The 24096-nt window shown below is 41.3% G+C and overlaps 2 protein-coding genes and 1 non-coding gene across 4 annotated transcripts; 1 reads left to right on the top strand and 2 right to left on the bottom strand.

The window, feature by feature from the left end:
- Positions 1-355: 355 nt before the first annotated feature.
- lpcat3 (lysophosphatidylcholine acyltransferase 3) lies at positions 356-15374 on the bottom strand. Of its 2 annotated transcripts, none has more exons than XM_035162687.2 (13): positions 15245-15374; positions 11726-11833; positions 9735-9844; positions 9092-9185; positions 8791-8828; positions 6789-6967; positions 6511-6619; positions 6307-6393; positions 5817-5980; positions 3611-3758; positions 3125-3280; positions 1976-2119; positions 356-1897 (listed from the first exon to the last, which is right to left on the bottom strand). In XM_035162687.2, the coding sequence occupies exons 1-12, from the start codon at positions 15327-15329 to the stop codon at positions 2000-2002; spliced, it is 1398 nt and encodes a 465-aa protein (XP_035018578.1). In that variant the 5' UTR covers positions 15330-15374; the 3' UTR covers positions 356-1897; positions 1976-1999. The 2 variants fall into 2 exon arrangements, with proteins under 2 accessions (XP_035018578.1, XP_035018579.1); XM_035162688.2 differs by having other exon boundaries at positions 9735-9841; positions 15245-15367.
- Positions 15375-17072: 1698 nt separating this feature from the next.
- Positions 17073-17129, bottom strand: LOC118114404. Its single transcript, XR_004697442.1, has one exon. It is a non-coding gene; the product is annotated as a U7 small nuclear RNA (small nuclear RNA).
- Positions 17130-18394: 1265 nt separating this feature from the next.
- tpi1b (triosephosphate isomerase 1b) lies at positions 18395-22595 on the top strand. Its single transcript, XM_035162756.2, has 7 exons — positions 18395-18611; positions 20647-20770; positions 20981-21065; positions 21227-21359; positions 21517-21602; positions 21704-21791; positions 21879-22595. The coding sequence occupies exons 1-7, from the start codon at positions 18503-18505 to the stop codon at positions 21995-21997; spliced, it is 744 nt and encodes a 247-aa protein (XP_035018647.1). The 5' UTR covers positions 18395-18502; the 3' UTR covers positions 21998-22595.
- Positions 22596-24096: the final 1501 nt, after the last annotated feature.

Here is a 24096-nt window from a genome sequence, read left to right as displayed (position 1 = left end):
AGTTCCCATATCCCTCTTATGATTTTATTTTTAAATTATATAATTTTATCCTTTTAACATTTAAATGTCTGAGATTTGGGACTCACTTTTTAATCTTGATCCTATTTTACTTTTCGTAATTGGGTTATTACTATATTTTTGGCACGATAACCCAAACCTAAACCTTATTATAATCCTCAAACCGGCCTTTGAAAAAGTGAGGACCGTCCAAAATGTCCTAGTTCCATCAGGTCTATGCTTAAAACGGTCCTCACAACGATATACACTAAGTACAAGTTCACACACACAATTTTAAACAGCTATTCCTACACATGCACACACATGCACGTATGCACACACCAACCAGAGTCCTTGCTTGAAATGCAGCATTTTAATGAAGTTATAAAAGCGTATTTGAAAAAAATCACTCCCCCCCTTTATCAATTCCAAGTTTTCTTTTCCTGTGTACATTTGGTAGGAATAAGGCAAAGAAGTAGTCTCTTGAAATAGCAGTTCACATTAATTAATCATCACCATGTCATGTATAAATATTACTAAAATCTGGGCTGTAGCTACAGCGAGGTTCATCCTCCCTGTGTGTCAGCATCAGTGAAGGGACGGCGGCAGCAGCAGGGCCGGCTGCTCTCCAGCTCGCTTCCAGACAATCCAGCCCCCCCATCCCAAAAAAGAAAGCATTCCCACCGAGGGACGGGATGCTTCTACTTCACTTGCTTTTTTTTATTCCATCCCCTGCTGTCAGAAGCAGAGGAACAGGTGAAACTGTGGAATTCAAATATAAATGTCGATTTCCCCCCCACACACAATATTTTTTTTTCCTTTTTTCGTTTTGCTTCCAGTTCAAAATGAGACAATTCCTCAACTCAAAACACAGCCTATGCCTCTTATTTATAAAAACCAGGGTGAGGGTCTGAACATTAAACTGTAGTGACTCCATGTTTGGGCAGTGAGTAAGTCTTTTTATGAAATGATTAACAACTGTGCATCTCAGAGCTGAGGGCCTGATTGAAATCGAGGCGGAGACACGAGAGGAGAGGCATAGTCCGAAGTGAGGGAGAGGAGGATGTATGGCAAGAAAAACAACCACAACATCACATGAGGAAAGGCAGGAGAACGATGCGGATCCATTCAGGAAATCTTATCCAAAGATAAAAAAATGTTCTTTTTCATAAAAGCTGTTAAAACTCTATAAAATCAATTCAGTTTTTTTTCTTCTCATCACAAATCAAATTAAAACCCGGACATATGTACTGTAAAAACATTCATTAATACAAGGCCATTTTGAGTCGGTGTTAGTGTACAGTGTGTGTGATTTACAGTGCTTGTATAACCACTGGCAGCCATTTTCCAAAAAATAACCCCCCTGATTATTGTTATTATTATCATCATGTGGCTTTTTCAGAAAAAGCTGTATGCACGTTGTATTATTCCAAGAGAGAGCGCCGCACACGCTGACGCTGTGCTCAAACCTCCTGCCGAGGCTTAATGCTGCTAAATGCAGGTGCTAGACGAAAGACAGGGAAATGAAACATAAAACACAGCGGAGTCAGTGACGGACTCTGAACCCGTGACTGGTGAGTGCAATTCTGTGTCGACAGCATGTAAGTCTCTCAAGTTCTACAAGTCCCACATGTCTTAAAATGAACAACAAGAGAGAACAATAAACAAAACAGGAAATCACCCCTGATTGGCTCACAATTACCCCACGTGGCACGATGGTAATTTCCTGTAAACATTTCTTCGAATGTTTATAAAAACACCCTTCCCATTTAAAACACAAAAATATATAGAAATTTATTTTTACATGGACATATATATTACTAAAGGCCTTAAAATATTTTCCGTTCTTCTCCTTGAAAAGTCACAGTTCCCTTCAGTGGATATTTAGCCTCAGACGGACCTGGAGGGAGAAACAGACGTGGTTTCACAGCTTGTCATGAGTCACAACAGTACGGACTGAAGGCTTGCACTTGCTTACCATGCCAAGTCTTAGTACCAAGTTTTATTCCTGCTTCTCCTGGCTCCGTTCTTTCTTAGGCACCAGTGCCTTACGGAGGTATGGCATGAGTAAATAGGCTACAAGGAAGAATACATGACCACAGAAATAGATGGACGAATACACCTGTAAAAACACAGAGCAGATCAAATTAATGTAAATTACCCTGTCAGATAAACTGTAATTTACATTCACTCTAAGTAAATGTGTGTGATTGCTACAATCTACAGCTGCTGCTGAAGCTGCAAAATAAAGGCAGTAACAAGTCCACACACTAGTGTCAGCATAAATAACATCAGTGAACCAAGCAACAAACAATTATAACAAAGGCAGCTGGTAATGATCAATATTAATCAGCATAAAGACCTTACACCTTTTATGAAAGATGGGAATTGAGTAGTGGTGGCACATGTGTAGTCCACTAGACTCCAAGTACTACTTCACATCACATTGTTAAAAGGAATGTTTTCCTGAAAGATGAAGCTCATTGGCAGCAGGAGTGATATTTTCAGCTTGACCTTGAGTAGCTGAGCATGACGGTAGCATGTTACCACTCTCCAACCACAAAGGAAGACAGAGCAGGTTTGAGGAACGGGAATCTGAGCAAGTCAGTCACCACTTTCTAATCTATAAGAGCTTGATGGTGGCTTATCTTTCAATTAAGTTTGAAAGTCCTAAATAAAAAGCACTGCTCCACACTGTAGGTGGTCACATGACACACTGATGAAAGCTCTACAAAGCTATAAAACCCTTGACTTTAGTGGCAATGATCTCATAAAGTAAACACACACAGTCACATTTTAATGAAGTCTGTAGCATGTCAAACAGATTAGTAAGCTGGGATCCTAGGATCCCATTCATTTGTAAAATCATTAAAATATTTAATCAATCAAAAGATGTTATCAATAAAAGTCATAGAAGAAAATAGAAGCTATAACATTTCCTGCTGAAAATGAAGTGTGAATACTGAGTTAGTCATGGAAAGGTCGTCAGGCAGTGCGGGTAGATGTGTTTTGGGGCGTAGCTTTGACGAGCGGGGCAATTTTCCGGGATTACCAACCCCAGCTTTAATGATATAAGTGAAAATGACTGTATTTTTCCTGTGACTTTACTTATTGAGTTGTGAGTTACCTTGAGCCATTTGTCATAGGTGAAGAGGCAGAATGGCACTAGGGGGTAGCCCATGAAGAGCCAGTGAAAAAACTGCTGGACTACATAGATGAGAGGGTAGAGCGCGCTGTTGGCCAGCTTCGTCAGCAAGGGACTGTCCCTCACCAGAGCCAGGGCCTGTCTCACACACACACACACACACACACACACACACACACACACACACACACACACACACACACACACACACACACACACACACACACACACACACACACACACACACACACACACACACACACACACACAAAATAATAATTATATGATAGCAAGCAAATGATGCCCAATTGTGAGGGCAGTCAATATTTAATTAGTGCATTCAACAGTAAAGTACATTGGATCAATAGTGTTATGATGTTTAATAACAAGAGATTGTCTCTTGTTAAATCACAAATATCCTGCTGAGATAAATACCAATAATTAAAATGAGGTCACTCATCTCCGTACCTGTCTCTCTACAGTGATGATGAAGAATTCCATGGAGAAGCACAAGATGTATCCGGAGTGAAGGCCGTGCCAAATCGTCAGAAACAACAGTGTGGCCACATGAGACAGGGTCTTATTTCCCAGGAACTTTAACCGCTTGAAGACATGTCTGAAAAAAAAAAAAGAGAAAAGAGGACAAAAATGAAGATATTTAGAACATCTCCTTCAATTAAATATCTGGACATGGGGGAAAATGCTCAATGAATCAACTACCAGTGTCACGACAAGCACTCACTTACCTGAATGTTGTTGTTGCATAGCAACTGAGGTTCTATTAAAACAGCTCAACTTTACATGTCTACAAGGGTGCTCATTAATTCAACAGTGGCCCAGGCTACAGGAGGCACAGTGTGATTTCACCAGTGTTTTATTATTTCCCTTGTAGCACACAGGTTATAAGTTTTAGCTGTAGTGAGCAGGGTCAGATAAATAAGTACATGAAGAACTACTGTTCATCGAACCTTCCTCACGTCCTCAGTATGTTTATAAAAACATCTAAACCCGCTCCATGTACGAACACTTTTCATCTTTGCAACGTCAGAATGTGAAGATTACATCAGGATTTTTCTTTTTAACTTTGTGAAACCAAATGTCCGACAGGGCACTCGCTCTTAAAACAAGGCCGGTGTCTTGGAATGTTATACAACAAGTACACAGCGATATACAGATACTTATGTGGTAATACAAATATTCTCATGTACTCTGGTTGCTCTCATCACCCAGACGGTCCTCACTCCAGGGACAATAACAGGGTGATAGGTTGTGCCAGGAACATTTCAGGAATGTGTTCATTAGCAGGGGAAGATGGGAAAGCTCTCAACTTGCATGGTCAAGTCGAACCAAGATTATTATTATCATCATTATTCATAGATTATTTGTCTACTGGCACAGTGGAGTTCCTATGGGCTGAGATTGTCCTGTTGCTTACTAAGAAAATCACTTTAGAATTCAGATTCCTGTAAATCTCTAAGTTATTCAGAAAGTATCTGAGGTCTTAAGAGAACTAATGAGGTAAGTAAGTTTACATGAAGGAATCTGTTAGTGAGCTGCGATCTTCCCTCTTCCTTTAAGGCTACCACTGCTACCACAAGAAAAGCATGCCTGCCTCCTGGCCTGTGCCGTAACACTGGGGCCTAAGTTTCCTCTATAAATGGTTTCACGCTCCTCGACTAATTGAGTTAATGGTGAACACTGGTTGTCTGTCCCTTTGGGTTTTCTGGTTCACTTACTTGCTTCCATCACCATTTGCTGGTTGATGGTAGATTTAGCCGACATGCCAATGCTGTTGCTTAGACTGGCCAGCAATCACAGAAACTGAGTCATTTCCCCGCCTGAATATCAAATAGATTAAGTAAAGATAACTAAGATCAGGTTCCTAGTTAAAAATGCTTAGGCTAAGTTCGGAGCGTTGTGAATTCAGCTCCAGCTGTGCAGAGCTCAGAAAGTAGGGGGGATTTATTTCTTGTCTTTTATTCACACTACTTCTGAAAGGTATTTTGCGTTTACGACTAAAATAGCATTACCTGAACCTGTTTATTACTAAACTGCTTAAATGTCTGCCAAGAGAACTGTAACTCAGAAGTGGCACACATGTGACTATAAATAGACTTTTCTTCGGAGGTCAAACATTGAGAAGGTTTTAGTATCCGCCTAAGGCCAGAAAGCTCTCCAGTGACCAGCACACTGTCTAATATCATCCTTAACTAAAGTCTAATATCCTGTTGTAGTTACCTGTTGAGATTCTACATCTTAGCTACTTTTATTTCCATTTTAAAACCAATTCCCACTCCGTCATCCTCTATGTCTCATGCAGTTCTGCAGAGTAGAAAGTAAAAGTGAGCTTAAGTAGCTAATGCATTCAAAAGAAATGGACCATGTAATAAACTGTGTGTTAAATAAATTGCTTTGCTCACTGCGGTAACCATAAAACTCTGCCACATATGCAAAGAATTTCATGCATGAAGCTGCTGCTGGAAAACTGTCAGAGACTGTAAGCGTCTGAAAGCTGCAAAACTTTTACACCCCTCCCAGGATGTTCGCATCCTCGCTGTCATGATTGAACTGTCCTGCCTTCTCCCTCATTGTTCCCATCCAGGTAAATATTTCACTTTAACATCAACGCTTTGGATACAAAGAGAACCTCAGGGATTTCAGGCTCCACACTGACCTGGCAGCCCACGCGTTTGTGTTGATGTTGAAGGAGGAGATGGTTCCTCCGAAAAGCGGCGTGGTTTCAAAGAGCCACACCTTCATGTTGGCGCAGGCGTCCCACCGGTGCTGGCCCTCCACAACGCCATTGTAGCCGAGTCCAGAGAGGATACATATACCCTCCTGAAACATACAAATGACATACTTTCATCATTTGCTCGAGTGATATCACACCACGAAGCCGATAAACTATGACTGTACATGTTGCGGATGTGGGTGTCCCACAAAAAATGTAATCATCAGCACATATCAGGGTGTAAAGATATGTGAAGGGTGGTAGTTTTAGTGTTATTGCTGTACATACACTATATACATCGATATAAATGCAGTTTCATAAAAATAAGGCTAATACCAGGCACCGAATCAATAGCTTTTAGCCGTTTGCCATCAAAGAACAACTTTTTCAAACACATTTCATGCACACGTTTGCATTTTATGAGACGACTTACCGCTATGACCCAGCAACTGACGTATTTGTACAAGATGACTTTAGCCCAAAGCAGAATAAACACACAGCGATACCAGAATGGCTGAGCCTGTGGACATGACATAGTTTTACATTTTAGACAAAGATGAAAAAAGATACACTGATGCTTTGACTTGTCGCGCATTGAAAGATGTACGATTACTCAGTGATTATTTGTTTTTCTCACCTCATATTCATCCGTTAGAAAGTAGCTTTCTGCGTAATAGGGACTAAATATTGTATATATCACCAAGCAGACAAAACCCAGACCAAACCTCTTCATAGCCGGAATAACGCTGAAAGATAAAGAAAGAGATGGATGAGGTTGGGAGTAGAGAAGGTAATAATGGTGATGTTAACTGCAAGGCTGTGACACTGCGCCTGTATTTTTTCACAGAGACGTAATAAAGATATGTTTTCAGCTCATTTTTCTTTACATCACTCATAATCTTCCGACTCTTTTACCTGTTGGGAGGCTTTCCGGGGCAGTCGGTGAGCTCCCCCGCCACCAGCCTCTGGTAGCTCCGCAGCGTGAACTGGGGCCCCACCAGGAAGCCTCCATAGAAGTAGGAAAAGCCGCACACCTCGAGCAGCGAGGGCACAGACGGCAGGGCTGCTTTCTTCTGCTCTGCACTCAGCTGGGACTGGGATTTAGGGAAGTGAGAGGAGAAAGACGATGAAACACAAAGAAGATCAGAAGAAGAGGAAGAGGAGGGATGGCAAGGTGGGATGACAGTAGGGAGGGAACAGACACTGGAGAAGGGAAGACATTTTGAAAGCACACTGACGGGCTCAATGTGGATCTAGTTACAAAACGTTTGACCACTATGTGCAGTTGGCTGCAAACTAAACATGACTGACCTAAATACTCATTAGCTGGTATTTCAATGCAGGCTGTAACCTGTGTTCTGAAGAGTGACCCATGGCCTTCATTACCTCCGCCAAGGACATTATGTTTTCATTTGTGTTTGTTTGTTTTTCTATCTGTTATTTAGCAGGATTACACAAAAACTCCTGGACAGATTACCAGGAAACTTGGTGGAAGGATCCGGTATGGGTCAGAGAAGAACCCATTAGATTTTGGTGCAGATCCAGATCAGGGAGCAGATCCAGGAATTGTAGGACGTTTTTCAACATTTCCATTGATTTCTCAAAAAGTAATTCATGGATCTTGATTCAAAAAAACAATGAGGCATGTTAAGGGGACAGATTTATGAATATGTGCAATTTCGTGCAGATCCAACTAAAAATCAGGATCTAGTGGATTTAAATGTGGTTTCATAAGGGTGTCTGCTGTTTTCAGGCACTGAAAATCTGTAACTACCACCATAGCTGAGAACTGCAATGTGGCCTTAGCTAGGAGGATGGTTTTCATTTAAGGGGAATGTTAGGCCTTGGTGTAGGTTTGTGCCAAGAATGAAAGGAGAATGAAAAACACAGAATAATACTGATTAAAATAAGAACGAAATAAAGCAACAGAAGTGGAATTTAACAGCTGCCGCAGATGTGTTGAAACAAATAAAGAAACCAGACTACAGCTGGAAACCAAAGCAAACTGGGTGAAAGAAGAGCACATCATTGAAAGACCTTAATAGAGCTGATACAAAGTTTATCATGGGATGAGGTAGTGATGTTATTCTGTTTACACTGACCTAGCTATCTATATGACACCTTTGGCAGATTTCTACCGCTGTGGGTGATGTTACAAATGAACAAGCCAGCCTGTATGGTATCTGGTAACAGTTTCTCCATTTTATTTCCATTAAAATGTACTGTATCACGATGTTGTAATACATAATTGTACATATTGTGAGAGATGATTGTATCCTTGCCACCCATTATGTTATACCTTTGCTAGCATGTCCTTGTCCTTTGTTTAGTCCCATTTTTCTTCCCTGCTGTTCTAAATCATGTCGACTTCTCCTCTCTTGGGCTTTTAGCAGGCAAACACAAAGAGCCTGAACTGAATGTGAAAAAAGAGAAGATCTCTGCAGCTCCTCTCTCGCAGAAAGCCCTTTTGTTCGCTTGCTGCTATATCAATGCTGCTTTGGATTCCATAGTGGTCCGGCTTTCAGTTAGTTGTGATGTGCGTAGATGTCCAGTTCTTCTTTTGAGCTTCCCTGCTGTATTCATGTACTCTCTCCTGAGCTGTGAGTGACGTTTATTTCCTTTACGACCAAGCATTTGCTTGTTTGAGTGACCTTGTGGTGACATATACGTGATGAGTCGTGTTTGAGTTTAGTCACTGACCGTAGCCGCTTCGTGCAGCTCATAGTGATCATAAATTGATTGATTGTTCTTTCTATCAAAACCCATTTTCCCATCTTTAACATACGACAGGATAAAAAAAGAGGCCAGAAATGACAAACCGAGATTAAATGTGAGCAAAACTCAAACCCAGACAGACAACATCGATAGATTCACCAACATTAGAGCAAGCAAAAGCAAGAAAGATCAACCAACTCACTGGTTCCTTTCCGCCGTCATAGTAATCAAATGACAACCCTGTAATCAGAAAATGCAAGGGGTGTCAGAAACTATGTTAGGGTGACTAATGCTGCCATGATCATTTCAATAAACACTAAGAGCATGCAGATGTTCTGTCGGCAGTTTATCAATATGTTAATCATTCACTGGAGAACAGGGGGAGGTGACAACAAAAACAATAGAAAGATACAAAATTCAATACGATGAGAAAATATCTACTTTTAAGAAAACAATTGGTTTTGACAAGCAGAGCGGTGCAAGGAGAACTAGAGTCAACTCACCGACGAGCTTCAGCATGAGGACACAATGAGGCATAGTCCACTTGATGTCATACTCCTCTGTTGCTGTGTAGTAATAACCTGCAAGCAGGTAGACCTGCAGGAGGAGGAGAAGGGGAAAAACAAAAACAAAAAACATTAAAAACATCCGGATGGAAAAGATCGGCCTCATTAAATATAAGTAGAAGTTTATCACAGCTATAAGTAACAGAAAAGAATGAAAACAGAAAATCATCATGATAATTCCCAGGAAGTGTGTTGAGGTTTTTTTAAGGAAATCTAGAGCGTGCACATTTCTGTTTAAACACTTGGTTTCATTACCATATTTCTCAAAGTGTTAGGGTACAAAAAAGCAAGCAGGGCAATTTCTGCAGGAAGCATGTGACTACTACATCATACAATTATTGGCCTTAGTTGTGACTGGCCATTTTAAATACACGGGACAAACAGTGTTTAGGCATTGACAAGGAAATCAAAGAAACCTACAGACGCAGAAATACGATTTAAGACTGTGCAGACGATCTGGCTGGCAGTACCTGAGCCACTGCGGCAAAAGTCTAGCAGTGCACAATCGGGGAGCTATTGCTACAGAGTACTGTGTGCATGGAGATGGAGAGAGAAAAAAAGAGACACCAGGACACCTCACCATTTGAAAGGTAAAGCTGCTCAGGACAGCGGTTACTGTTCTTCCCATAAGCCTCAGCATCAGGAATTGGACAAGGATGCATACTGCGGAGTGATAGATCTGAGAGCCTGGGAAAGAGATGGACAGAGAAGGGGGTAAGGGGCTGGGGAAGATGGTAAGTGCAGTCAAGTGTGACCTGTAGGACTGAAAAGGACAACAGCCCTTTTCCTCCTCCTTCACAGTTCAGTATTGGCAGACACGGTGAGACGACGGCAAAGCAGAGACATGATAAACATCCGACTTGAATTGAGCTTTTTAAAAGACGGCCGGAGCAAACAGAATTCCACAAGGAGAAAGATAAAGCAACAGACCTGCTGTAAAATCCAAGTGCAGCCACAACATAATAAAGAAAAGAGAAAGAAATCAATGTTAGCAGTTTGAGTTCAGTCCAGCCCGCCACCCTGCTCCATGACGAAGCTCCATCCACTCATCCTCTCATCCTTACCATTGCTGCCACGGTGGCAAATAAACAATTCATTGTTACATGAGGAGACAGAAAGTAAAATAGAAACTATTTTGATAATCAATATCATGTTATAAGAAAAAACACCAAAAATTCAATGGTTGCTCTTTGTTGGTTTCATATCTTTCTGTGACAGTAAATTGAATTAGGACTGCAACTAATAACTAGTTTTATCATTGATTAACTTTAAAAGTAATTGACAGATTAATTGATTAATAATTTTTCTATGAAATAACAGATAATAATAAAAAAGACTTGGAATATATACAGCCCAAGGAAGTCTATAAAGAATCAAAACAGATGTGGAGTTTACTAGACGGCAAAGAACAGCATCATACATGTTCCTGTTCCATGAGTTGGAACAGGAAAAAAGTTATGTTATTGGAATTTTTGTTTGAAAAACTACAAAAATGTTCGATTAGTTATTAAATATTGATTATTCATTATTTGGATTTCTAGCTGTTCTCACTCTGGGAACTTAAAGATGATTTTCATTATTTTTCCCAGAGGAAGAGGGCGACAAATTAAAATCTCCTGTAGTCAAACCTGTCTGCTTGCCTGCTGAAGAGCAACACATTTACTTCCTCATCCACCAAGAAATGTCCCAACAACGGTTGATGATTCATCCACATGCAAATTATAAATCTTGAGCTCCAACAACACATCCCTCAGCCATCGTGTTTCAAACTAAATGGAGTGAATGTGCTTTCTGTTAAAGCAGACACATGCAATTATATTCACGTGTAATATATATTAGTTCTTTAACGAGGCTGACGACTTAATACATTTGAAGAAATGCTAATAGAGTTAATATGTGAGCAGAGAATCACCTCTTCATTTTCTTTAACAAAGTTACTCTTGATCAGTTTAACAGCAGCCAAACATATTCTGACAGCACTAAGGGTATGGAAGGCGTATCTGACAGTTATAGATATGATATATTTTTTATCTTTTAAGTCTTACTTGCTTCTTACCTCTCGTGGGTAAAACCACTGGGCTTGGATTTAATTGCTTCAGAGTTTGTAGCTGCTGCTGACACACAATGTAAGCAGTGTATGACCTTTACATTTTAAGGTGCCCTATGGTTGCTCTGACCACTGAGAGCACTATGGAGAAGCTTTTGTTTACGAGCAGCTCCTCATTTAGTTCAGCAGATACATCAGAAAAACAGCAATGCACCATTAAAGGCTGGGGAGAAGGCCACTGATAGCAAGTAAAAGGGAATTTTCCAAAAATGGCTATGCAACTGATTTATGAAGAAACCCTAACCCTAATGCATTTGATTGACCTGCATTTAAAAGTATCACCTCTTTAGAAGAAACCCCCCATGGCAGCTTTAAAGAAGCCCTGACACATATCTTAACCCAACTATTTAAATGTGGTAGAGTGTATGAAAACAACTATAAATAACGGTGTAATTGTTTTTGAGTTGAACAATACTTGTGCAGACTTTCCACCCACACAACACAAATCATCTCCTTTATCTCACCGAAGTTGAAAGCTGCTAGAGCCAGTCCAGAGAGTGTGTTGAATAAATGAATAACTGTGGAAGACTGGTAGAACAAGAACCGCCGGTAGACCAGGGCACAGGGATACCCTGCAGGAGAAACAGACAGAGGGGGGACACGCTGTTACAGTTTGTGCATTCATATCAGCAAACTGAGCTTCTGTTGACACCTCAGCGTATTAATGACTGACCTTGTGGTAAAAACACATGGCGGACACACATTCCAACACATTAGGCCCACTGGTGCGCATGTGTGGTGGGTGTTGGTGCAAACCTGGCCTCTCAAGGAGGAATATAACGTCTGTGTAACTACAGGAAGAATAAACTCAGTGCCCAAACCATTATTCTTAAATAAAAGAGGATAATTTTGTTCAGTTTGAATCTCATATTAACTCTATTGTGATCGACCAGTGAGCCAGTAAAGAGGCTGAAGGGCCAGTAAAAACATTTTTTAACAGTCCACAAACAATCGGTTGTTTTGTAATCAGAGCATTATGGCCTGCCTTCTTTTTTTCTAGCGTGCAGTGTGTAGCTACACAACTTTTGTTTGTCACAACCACTTACATTCTCCATCTCAAGGTTTCATACAGCCATCGTGCCTCGCTCACCGAACCGGCCGCTGGCATTAACACTGCTGGGGTGGTGGGCCACATGTCAGTGAGACTTGTGACTTGGTTCTGTATTTGCTCTTCACCTGCTTCTCATGTATCAATGTTTTGTTGTGTAGCACCACTCTCCTATTGAGCTCAGCACGCAATAAATGTCAAGAGTGCAACTTATTTTTAATGCATTTTTGTTAAAACTCTTTTAAGTAGAAAGATTGATTTCTTGCTATTTTTAAAGGCTAGCTCACATGAGTAGGTTTTCAAGCATAACATAGAATTTTTAAAGGCTAGCTTTATGGGTTTGTTTATGCTACTAAAGTTTTTTGCTACATTAATTTTGTGTTTTTATTTATTGTTTTGATAAATAGGAAATGTTAAAATCAACCAATGGTTTAATGGTTAAATCGTACTTTGTGCATAATATTTGTGCATATTGGACATATGTTTAAAAATGCATTTGTTGTTGGTTAATTAATGTGCCTGAATCATAATAATGATAATCTAAAGTACTATCTTTGCAGGGAAGTTGAAATATTTGACAACATCCTTCGCTGCATCAAGACTATCTGTATGATCAGCTACACCCTCCTCCAATGTGTGCATGTATCTGTGCCTTTTGGGGCCATGGAAACAATCTTGTTCAGGGCCACCAAAATCATAGGGCTGCCACTGCTCACTCAGTGTCCCACCCATCCTTTCTCCCCCCCCTTTAGATCTACGCTGATCTCATCACGGCCTCTCTAGAACACAGTCTGCCTGCAGGATCCTCTGTGGGGTTGCCTCTGGTGCAGGCTCGGCTCTCAGGTGAGCTCCACCCTTGAGACAGGAGGCAGAGCTTGTTGATTAGTATTTGTAGTAAACACCTGAAACATAAAGTCTTCCTTCAAAGTGCTTCATTATGAAAACATTAGTCAGAACTGTGATGCAAGAGTTAATAGTTGTGATTATTTCCGGTGAGCGTGTGAACGTGATAATAAAATGAGGGAGGAGTAAGACAGTCCAACATTTGAATCAGCTGTTTCTGACCGAATGAGCAAGACCTTTCCACTTTGTACTTCCACTAACAAACAAGGAACTAAAGGTTAGTGGATATCAGGGTTTGCATATTCTCAGGAACCACAGCAACTTAGATGTGTCTTAATATGTTGTAAAGTAACACACAGTTCCCCCTCTGCTCCTGTTGTTTTACTTTAGAGGATAAATAGATAATGAATTGATCTTAATAAGAAGTATTGTCGCTGTAATAAAAGAGGGATTCGGTTTATTAGTCCGAGCCAGAGATCTCCATTGTTGTCCAAATACTCAGGACCAATCAATGAGCCACATTATTGAAAGTTGCTTTATCAGGTTGGTCAAGGGACACTGGGGTTTATTTTGATTCAACCCCACATACACTATCCTCCTGCTGCCACAGATATTCTCTGGTGCAATAAAATTAAACCAGTTAAACAGATTTTTTTTTTTTTTAAATGTTCCATTAAGGATTGTATGACATAATTCCTTTAATGGGAACTCTTGGGTGTTTGGGTCTTCTCCTCCTTTCAAAGAGGTTTAAGGCTAAAATTATTGGGGTACAGATTAATGACGTGACATTTCTGTACAATAAAATGTTTTCGAAGATATAAAGCTGCTCAGACAAAGTATCTGAGTCACTGGGATGTAGAAACTTGCAGGCTTCTTGTGAAACTGCTCAATGGCCCAATTTCTTTTTTTGTAAATACAAATACAAATGTAGCCAGGTCCCACCCAGTGCGTTTCCATGTAACTGCTCTTGCAAAGCAGCTGGCTAACCAAACCCAGCTTATGGAACTCTATGTATAGCAGAGGAAACGATGGCGCAATCAGTTTTTCAGTCTCGGCTGTAGACAGTGACTATACGATTGCAATATTACGCAAAAGCACATCTACAGTGGGACAAAGAGCGTGCAACAGGCTGACTGGAGGGTTGAAGGCTGTGACACAAACCAAAGTCTGATCTGAATGGCCTTGTTCAATCCATTGTGTTGTGCTGTGTGGGTCTGCACAGAGAGAAAAATAGACGTGGCCATGTGTCAGAGCAAAGTTCAGAGAGGACAGCGTGGAGGACACCCTCCCCCTCCACATCCACACACTGAACCCTGACATTCCCATCCTGGAGTCGTGCAACGTGTTGCAGCCTGATGTGGTGAAGCAGCAGACCTTCAAATAAAAACAAACCCCTGTGATAAAAGACCCCAGAGAACTCTAATATCTCCCCTCTACTCAAATGGAGTATGGAATGGAGGGTGCGGGGACATAGTTTGACAGCCTGAGCTCATTCTGCAACATGTCAGAGCTCTGTCCTCACCCAACAACAGAAGGACTATTAACCAACACTACTCTCATGTTGTGTAGCTAATCCTGCAGCTACTGACACTGCCATCACACTGGTAGCACTTTGCTAACACACATTTGTAGCATACTAGCTAACTTGGTTGACTAGTTAGTTAGCTGGTCCAACAAGTGGGAAGATGATGAAAAACACGGCAGACACGTTCTGTCAGTATCTGACAGCAACACCTCCCTGAGAACTAGCCGAGCAGCAGCACCTCCACACCGGTTCACCAGCCTCACTTCAGCCGCTGCTGGAGCTTTGCACACAGAGAACTTCACCAATGAGGCTGTGAGGTAAATGTTCAACCGCGGCTTGGAAATCAATCAGTAGCTTCCTGCAACACAAGTCTTCTGCTGTTCAAAACAGCAGGAGCAACACAGCAGATTTTCAGCCTGATGCTACATCTCTCACTCGGTACCTGACTGAGCGTCATGTTAGCGGTGACAGTTGCGCTCGGCAGCGGGAGCTGTGGTACCGGTGACCCGGCCCGGAGTCCCCTCGGCTGCCCAACATCATAACCGATCCCGGGGAGAAGACACTCACCGATTAAAATAGATAAAATGAGTCGAACCGCTGGCTCCGGGGAACCTAAGGACTCCGCCAGCTTCTCCATCAAGGGAGCCGCCATCTTTCTTGTGGGCGGAAACGTCTCCTCGCGACGGTTTAGTGAACTCTACTGACTCACGGGCACGCACGCACGCACGCAAGCGCACGCTCGCTCTCTCTCTCTCTCTCTCTCTCTCTCTCTCTCTCTCTCTCTCTCTCACACACACACACACGCATCCTTTTTTGCATTTACTTCCATTCATTCTGTACAGCCTCCCCATAAGCTCATCTCTACCTTTAACCATGACCAATTCATGCGTAACCATAACCATAACCTTGACCATAAACATAACCTTAACCATAACCAACTTATTGATAACCTCAACCAGCTAAGAAAAGATTTTTTGTCTCATTTAAACCAGGTTTAGAACTTTATTGATCCTGACAGTGTTTATAATGGAAAAGCTTCCAAAAAGCTAACAAAAACGAGCACACTCACACGCACACGCACACACACACACACACACACACACACACACACACACACACACACACACACACACACTGCGGTTAAAACCCCGGCAAAGTTCAACTGTCATTTATTTATTATTATATGTGATTTTATTTGTATGTTTTTAAGTGTTTCCCTGCATGTGGCACATATGGGCTGACATGTATCTGCAGCAAGGCAACCACAACTATGACGAATTGAGAGTTGCAGACACCATGAAGTTCAACCAACAACCCTCCAGTGTCTGGAAGCAGACTCACATACCTGACCGTGTGGGGGGAGTTTGCCCCCGTATGGTGACATGCAGGTATAACACTTCGTTGGTGCCCCTACACGAATAATTTAATTCTTTGCTTTTGCAGTTTCCATAATAAACTTGTGTGTTGTTAAAATTCAAATCTTAATAAATATGATCGTGCGCATGACATGCAGTCGATCGTGTACATGTCCAAACAAGTCTAGTGGAAATAACCTGCTTTAAAAACAAATCTAAAGCAACAACTGCATTTTAATACAGACAGAAATGATGCAGGCCACAGTCATTAATAGTTTTTTATTTTATTTAAGTACAATATATCTGTTGTGACAAAATACATTTCCATTCAAGTAGCATCCTAAATTCACCCTAAATTAAATAAAAGACTCAAAAATCACTGTAACTACCTTTCTAACTTTACATGTATTTGACATTCCTATTCATTCCCTCGACTCATCAGTCGGTTGTGTTCCTGTCTACCCCTTTATATTCTTAACGTTAAACATATAATATTTTTACACATATAAACAATTAGTCAAATAAGTCTATATAATGGAAATCATTTTAACTTACAGAAAAAATGTGCCGATGTATTATTTAAAAATATGTGACACTCTTTATTTACTTTATTCCCTTACACTTAATATTCCCTGTACTGTGACTTCACATCTCCACCACATTTCAAATGAACAAAATGTACTTTTCACGCCACAGCATTTATTTGTAAACTATAGTTGATTCTTACCTTGTAGCAAGATGTGAATTTACACATAAACCTTATTATCATCCTATGATTATGAAACAGTTGTGTAGAATCATTGGGTAGGACTTATAATAAAGGACTACCTTGTCTTGTATGAATCTGCAGCTGTTACCTCATCTACAATAGTACTAATAATCTATTGTCAATTCAGGGAAGGTCTTACAAAATCTTACCATTTAGATTTATATTTTGAGAGTAAGTTTGAGATAGTTGAGCCCAGTCAATTATCAAGAATGATATGTTCAACTATTTACGGTGAACTCACTTGAGAGATATTTGATTGTAGACATGAACAACGGGCTTCTCTTTAAGAAAAACCTTCTAGAAAAATAGCAAAAGAGCAAATAATCCTGAAGGGCACCCGTCAGCCGTGCAGCACAGTACTGTCACTACCTACATTTCTGTGACGGTGCCACAATGTCAAAATGTGGAATTAAGGAAAGCAAAAGGAAGTAACAAAAGATTAAAACAACAGTAATGTTAGTATATGAAGAACTTGAGTCTACATCTTCACAACTTCATCACCTTAAAACCAACTTGTATCTTTCCCAGTGCATGCAGGGTATGCAAAACGAGACTGAATATCATCCAATCAAAGCGCTCCTTACTCATCCAGACCGCACAAAGAGAGGCCGGGCTTCGGCCGTCTCAGCCAATCAAACTCAGCCTCAGACACAGGTCACAGTCATATTGGGTGATGTCAACATTTACCGATAAATGTGTTAAAATTGTTCTTATTCTTGTTGTTGCCAGTGCAATTTAAGAAATTAACATAAGGCAACATTTTCATATTCAAACTGACGTACTTTTGTTTTATTTTTAATTACAGTGAATGTAATTGATTCAAATCGAGATCAGTCAACGATGAATGAATTGCACAATATATCAGTTCTTTTGACCTTCACAGAGAAGATTCTGTTTGTTTATGTGTCACCAGGATAACGTCAAATGAAATGCCCATTTAGATCACTGGAAAACAAAAGTCATGGGCCAAACAGTAAAGTGACAAATAATAAAGACTAATATATATTTTGTAGATCTATCTAATTGTTCAAAGGTAAACAGATACAACCAAATACACACAGTAATACCTATAATCTATAGACAGATTTTAATTGAACAAAGATTTTAGAGCAGTAGCAAGTTCTACAAGATGATTGAAAATTATTCATGGCATTGTTTACTTTACTTTTAGAGGCTAAAATAGTTGCAAAGTGCCACATATAAGTGGACCAGGACGCCTGGATCATCATACAATCTGAAATCCAAGGTTTTACATATAGTTAGTTGTTTATTTCCATAAAGGTAAAGCTACTCGGGTGGTATAATGTTGCAGATAGGAACCAAGGTGCTTTATACATGACCCAAAACTCAACTCATTTTATCTAATCTAATCTAATCTAATCTTGTCTCTATAGAAGATATACAGTTCTGCCAGTGTACATCCATGGTACTCATCGGCCTCTGCAGTAACAAGTGTCTTTGAACGCAGCACGACATTTCGCTCGGTCCCCTTCCTCAAATGGGGAGATGCGTTCACGGGCGTGCCGCCACGAGCCAATGGAGCTGAATGAGAGGAGGGGTCAACTTCACCGCGTTCATAAAAACCCTCAGCTGCTCTCTCACGTCGCTTTCTCACCTCTTGTCGAAGCGTCAACCGGTGAACTGTCGCTACCGTTTTTAATTCTCCAGCTTTGTTAAAGAAAAAACACAACAACCGCAAACATGACCAGGAAGTTCTTCGTCGGTGGAAACTGGAAGATGAACGGCGACAAGAAGAGCCTGGGGGAGCTGATCAAGACCATGAACGCGGCCAAGGTGGACGCCAATGTCGGTACGTGGATCCAGAACACATCCCATCGACTGAACACTAACGCCTCCTGATTTATCAATATCGCTATGTGCATGTGTTAGCTTCCTTTAGCCTCTTTCATTAGCCTGGCGTTCAAAAAGCCAACGACGCCGTTAGCGTCCACCTCCTCCATTTAACGCCGTTCTAGGCTTCATCCATTGTGAAGTGACACTAAACCGCAGATACGCAGGAATTCGTGAATACGGATGATGCGATTTTTCGCTAATGTCGGCGGTGACGCTGCGTTCCCATCCGCACGTAGACCAGCCGGGCTGCGTTCAAGTGTCCACTCATCCATCTGCTCACTGCTGCTACACGAAGCGAACGTGGGCCTGCTGTGAGTGTTTTTTAATTCATGTTGTAGAGACCGTGTGTCAGGAGACTTCAGGTGGTAAAACCCCATCAGCCACAGAGGTTTGAAACACAGGTTTTCATCTGCTGTCCTCTCGTCTTCCATTTATCCGACTATACTTGAATGCAGCAGCCGACATTTACCCTGTTGCTGTATGCTTCCTGCAGCCTGGACACACACACACCCACACCCACACAAACACACACACACCAACACACATGCACGATCCTGCAGCTGTTTTAACACACTTCTGGTTTTTTTCCATTGCATGATACTGTGCACACACACAAACACGCGCAGGGAGACGTTCAATGCGTCTGGGCCCGTTTCCTTTGTGATCAGACCAGTTGTGCTTCTCCTGCAAATTGGTGTTATGCAACTCCAGTATTGTGCGTATGCCCTGAACAGGCCCGAGCTGCACACAAGCAGACTGTCTTTCTGCTCGGCCTATCCTTGGACCTTGCTCCGTTCATGAATTCCCCTCAACAGTGTCTGACTGAAACCAAATTAGGATTTTTTTCCCCCCTGAACTTTAAAGTCAAAGTTCTCATGGAGGGTATTTAAACTCTGTTACTTGGCCGTCTGGACTCCGGTTCATGACTTTTGCTTGACTTCTGTAGAATGCAGCCATGTAGGTGACCTTTTTAGAGGCTGAACTAGGACCTTTAATGCAGAGGGATCTGAGCCCGGCCAAAAGGGGAGATGACCTTTACTAAAGCAATAATACCGAGGGGTGTTTAATATAGACTCCCCTAACCCCAAAGATATGGTTACATTGTGAATGTCAGTGTCTTAACTTTGCTTTTCTGTGCTTGACCCCTGCAATATTTCCTGGTGTTGACTTGGATAATATCATATTTGCACATGCAGTGTACCCACTGTATTCACATACAGTGCAACATTAATCTATTTTTAAACCTACAGCAGGAGTTTCTTAGTATTTGCCAGTTGGGTGTTAGTAGCAGTAGTGACACATGTTTATTGACACATTTGGTTGCTTGTGGTGGGATTTTAGTGTTGCTGCAACATCTGTTACTGATGGGAAGAAGCAGTTTGGGATCAATACCAGTTTCCTGTTTTCCTTGTTCATGTTTGACCCTCAGCATTCAGTTCGATTAACAATTCTCCCTGTAAATATCACAAGAGGAAAGTCTGGACTGAATTACTCTCTTGAATCTACACGGTGTTGTAGCGCTGTGGGGGAGATGCATATGGAGACATGTATGTCCCACGGCCAGTTGCCCACTGATCAGTCAGTGTTAAACACACACATTTTGGCATCCTGCTGAAGTGTCTTTAAGCAAGGCCTGGAACCCCACCCACCTTTTGATATCATTCAGCAGCTGAACATGTTGTTTCACATTAATGGACATTAGACAACCAAAAATAAAATTTTAGGAAAATACAAGAAATATGAGGGATATAGTGTCATAGTTAGTTTGGTTGCGTTTCCTTGTCATAAAGTGAATGTTGCAGAGACGTAAAAGATTTGAAATGAAGAATGATTCTATTCAGCCTTCAATCATTGATTACTACTGGCTACTCTGAATTCTTCAGTATGTACAGTTAATATCTTCACATTTATATCATTGATGTGAAGGAAGCTGGTCAAATATGTCTTGTAAAATGTGACTGAAGCTTTTCTCCGTTCTTCTGGGTTAATAGACGTGATCTGCGGCGCTCCAACCATCTACCTGGACTTCGTCAGGTCCAAGCTCGATGCCAAGTTTTGCGTGGCAGCCCAGAACTGCTACAAAGTTTCCAAGGGTGCCTTCACTGGGGAGATCAGGTATGTCACATCTCCAATGAAGGAAAATTAAAGATGGATGAATGAAAACAACTTATAAGCAGCTGAAAATGCAAAAAAGTAGCTCCACAGTCACTTGAAAAACCCACTGGTATATTCAATCATATCATATCATGAAAATCAAAATCTTGTTTCTGGATGGAGTAGATTAGATTATTATGTGTTTATTGTACGATTTATTATTTGTTTCAGCCCTGTGATGATCAAGGACTGTGGCGTGAACTGGGTGATCCTGGGACACTCCGAGAGGCGCCACGTGTTCGGAGAGAGTGACGAGGTAACACTGGATGATTTTATCTTTTGATGATTTTTGATGATTTTATCTTTTGAATTGAATTGAATTATCTTCAAGAGACAGCAGGTGCTAAATTGTGAGAGTTGAATCCTCACATGAGTAAGTTTGACAAAAGATTCCTCACTGCATCCTTTGTTCTGCAGCTCATTGGTCAGAAGACGGCCCACGCTCTGGAGAGTGGACTCCATGTGATCGCCTGCATTGGAGAGAAGCTCGACGAACGCGAGGGCGGCATCACCGAGAAGGTCGTCTTTGCTCAGACCAAGGTCATCGCAGGTACGTGAGTCCTGACAACCCCACCGTAGAGTTTCATATGCACGAGAGATAGTTGGAATGTTGCAACACATATTTCAGGGGAAGTTTGTACAAGCTGGAGCGCGTTGGAAATCCTAAAACTTACAAATTCAAGTCTTATCACACGTCTCTTCCACAGACAATGTAAAGGACTGGAGCAAGGTCGTGCTTGCTTATGAGCCTGTGTGGGCCATCGGCACTGGCAAGACTGCCTCCCCACAGCAGGTAAATACTAGAATCCACTGAATATTTCCTCATTTTAGATTACTGCGGTCTCTTTTTCCTGAACCTATCATAAAGTGTCTGTTTCCTGTGTTACACCTCAGGCTCAGGATGTTCATCACAAACTGAGGGGGTGGCTGAAGACCAATGTTTCTGAGGCTGTAGCCAGCTCTGTGAGGATCATCTATGGAGGTCAGTCAGAGGGACGAGATGAAAATAATCATGTTAACCTTTTTTTGTATTTTCTGTCTTCTCACGAGGCTGTGCTCTTCTTCTTAGGTTCTGTGACCGGTGCTACCTGCAAAGAACTCGCCTCCCAAAAGGATGTTGATGGTTTCCTCGTCGGCGGAGCCTCCCTCAAGCCCGAGATTATCGAAATCATCAACGCCAAGGTATAAGAAACCTGGAAGCTGCAGTGTGACCATGTCCAGATCAGAGGCCAGCTCCATTCAGATGATCCAGTTCCATCATCCCTCACTCTCAGCACTTAGTCATGTTCCCCTCTTTATTCAAAGTATTCTGTGTAACAGTGTCATTCCCTCCCTTTGTTTTGATCTTGTTTGGGTAAATCTTGTCCTGGAGAAAAGGGACATGTTGACACATACACTGTACTGCACTGAAATGAGTTAAGACCACTGAGAATAGCCTGTGCGTGCTTACTAACTTCCACACCAAGTGCTCAAGCTGTAAAGACTGCCACTTGCACCTTGAGGTGGATGAGCGGTCCACTCCTTTACTTGAAAAGTTTACCAACTTCTTTTGCGTAAACAGTGTCACAGCTCTTGTCAATCTGATTTATTATTGTCTTAAAAATGAGTTGCGTCTCTTTTGTGTAATTATGATGTTCTTCTGTGGCTTTTACCTCCCTGTAGACGTGCATGATCCGCTCTCTCATTAGCTGTTTCGCCAAGAGGGGGGTGTCCATTACATGTAATCATATTGTGTCATGGCCGATGGGTTTGAGGGGGGGGGATGGTTGTGATGAAACATTATAATGAAACATTATAATAAATGGTTTAGAGACTGTTTTAGTGTGTTGGCTCTTGTTTTTCTTCTACTCTGTCCTATGACTTTCCCATGAACCCTTTAATTATTCCTTACATTTCACAGAATATATGCTTGCACTTATAACAGTCAATTTCACAACCTGCCCTTCAGGCTGCTGTGTGTTCGTACAGACACGATAAGTAATCCCGGTGGTATTCTCAGGATGGCAGAGAGAGTATCTCATTACAAGACAATGCCATGCAGAGAAACAGTTCACTGCTATTTTTATCCCGGCGCTGAGCTAAAACAGACACAAAGCCGTCATAAGATTCATGTGTCGGGAGAGTTCTGCCTCCTTTTCCAATTATACACCTGTACAGACAGTCATGTGTATTGGACTGTAAAATAACAGCCAAAACACACTGGGAATTCTAATCCGTGTGTGTTCTCATTTAAGCGTGTTTTGGAATTTCTATTAATTAATTAGCAGGGACACGCACCGTAAACTGATATCCCTTTCAGACCTGGTATTAACATCCATCCTGAGTAATCCAATCACAAGAGGTCAGTGCAAAGTATACGTCTCAACACACCCAAATGTGTCCTCAGATCTGATCATTCAAAACCATGTTTGAAGGCGGTCCGGGACGCATGTATCTGTTCACTGTGTTTACTCAAACAGGGGGGGCGCTGACATGCAACAAACCTCAACAGGCCAAAGCAAAGCAGAGATGTTAACCACCAACCTGAAACACCAGATTTGATTCCCTGATTAGTATGTTCTAACTGGGTAATAAGCATACTCTTGATAAACAAAGGGATAGTTCACCCAAAAATGAGAATTCACTTATAATCTACTCATGGCGTCATGGACACCATGTTTTTAGCCTAAATGTCCTCTGTTATCCGCCTTGTCCTTAGGCCAAAAAAACATGGTGTTAATGTACTCGCTTCAAATTTGAATGTCGGGGCTTTCGGACACTTGGACGACACCACAGGAGCAGTATGGAGGCATTTTATGTGTTTTTTTATACGTTTGAAGATTTGTTTACCATTTACTTAAATTTGGATTGGATTTGGCTGCAACACTGTTTACCCCTTAAATTCCAAAAGTGTTTTGTGGTTTCAAACACTTCATCCACCCCTCCATCGGCATAGTGGTGAGTAGATAATGAGTGAATGTTCATTTTTGGGTGAACTATCCCTTTAAACAATAAATTCAATAGACAATTCCACCAATGTCAGCTGGGACTGGATTGGCTCCAGCCCCCATGTGACCCTCTAAGTCTTAAAGGTATGGATTTTGCATGGATAGATGGATAGATAGATAGATGGATAGATAGATAGATAGATAGATAGATAGTATTGTAATGCATATATTTTACATACTTCTTATTTTCTTGCATTCTTCTTATGTGTTCTTTATATTTCTATTTATTCAGCACATTCTTCTTATATTCTTGGTTTTAGCAATCGCATCTAAACATAATTTCCGACGGTGATCAATAAA

Source organism: Hippoglossus stenolepis, chromosome 8 (genome assembly GCF_022539355.2).
Source record: "Hippoglossus stenolepis isolate QCI-W04-F060 chromosome 8, HSTE1.2, whole genome shotgun sequence".
Lineage (NCBI taxonomy): Eukaryota > Metazoa > Chordata > Actinopteri > Pleuronectiformes > Pleuronectidae > Hippoglossus > Hippoglossus stenolepis.
This window is presented reverse-complemented; position numbering and strand designations above follow the sequence as displayed.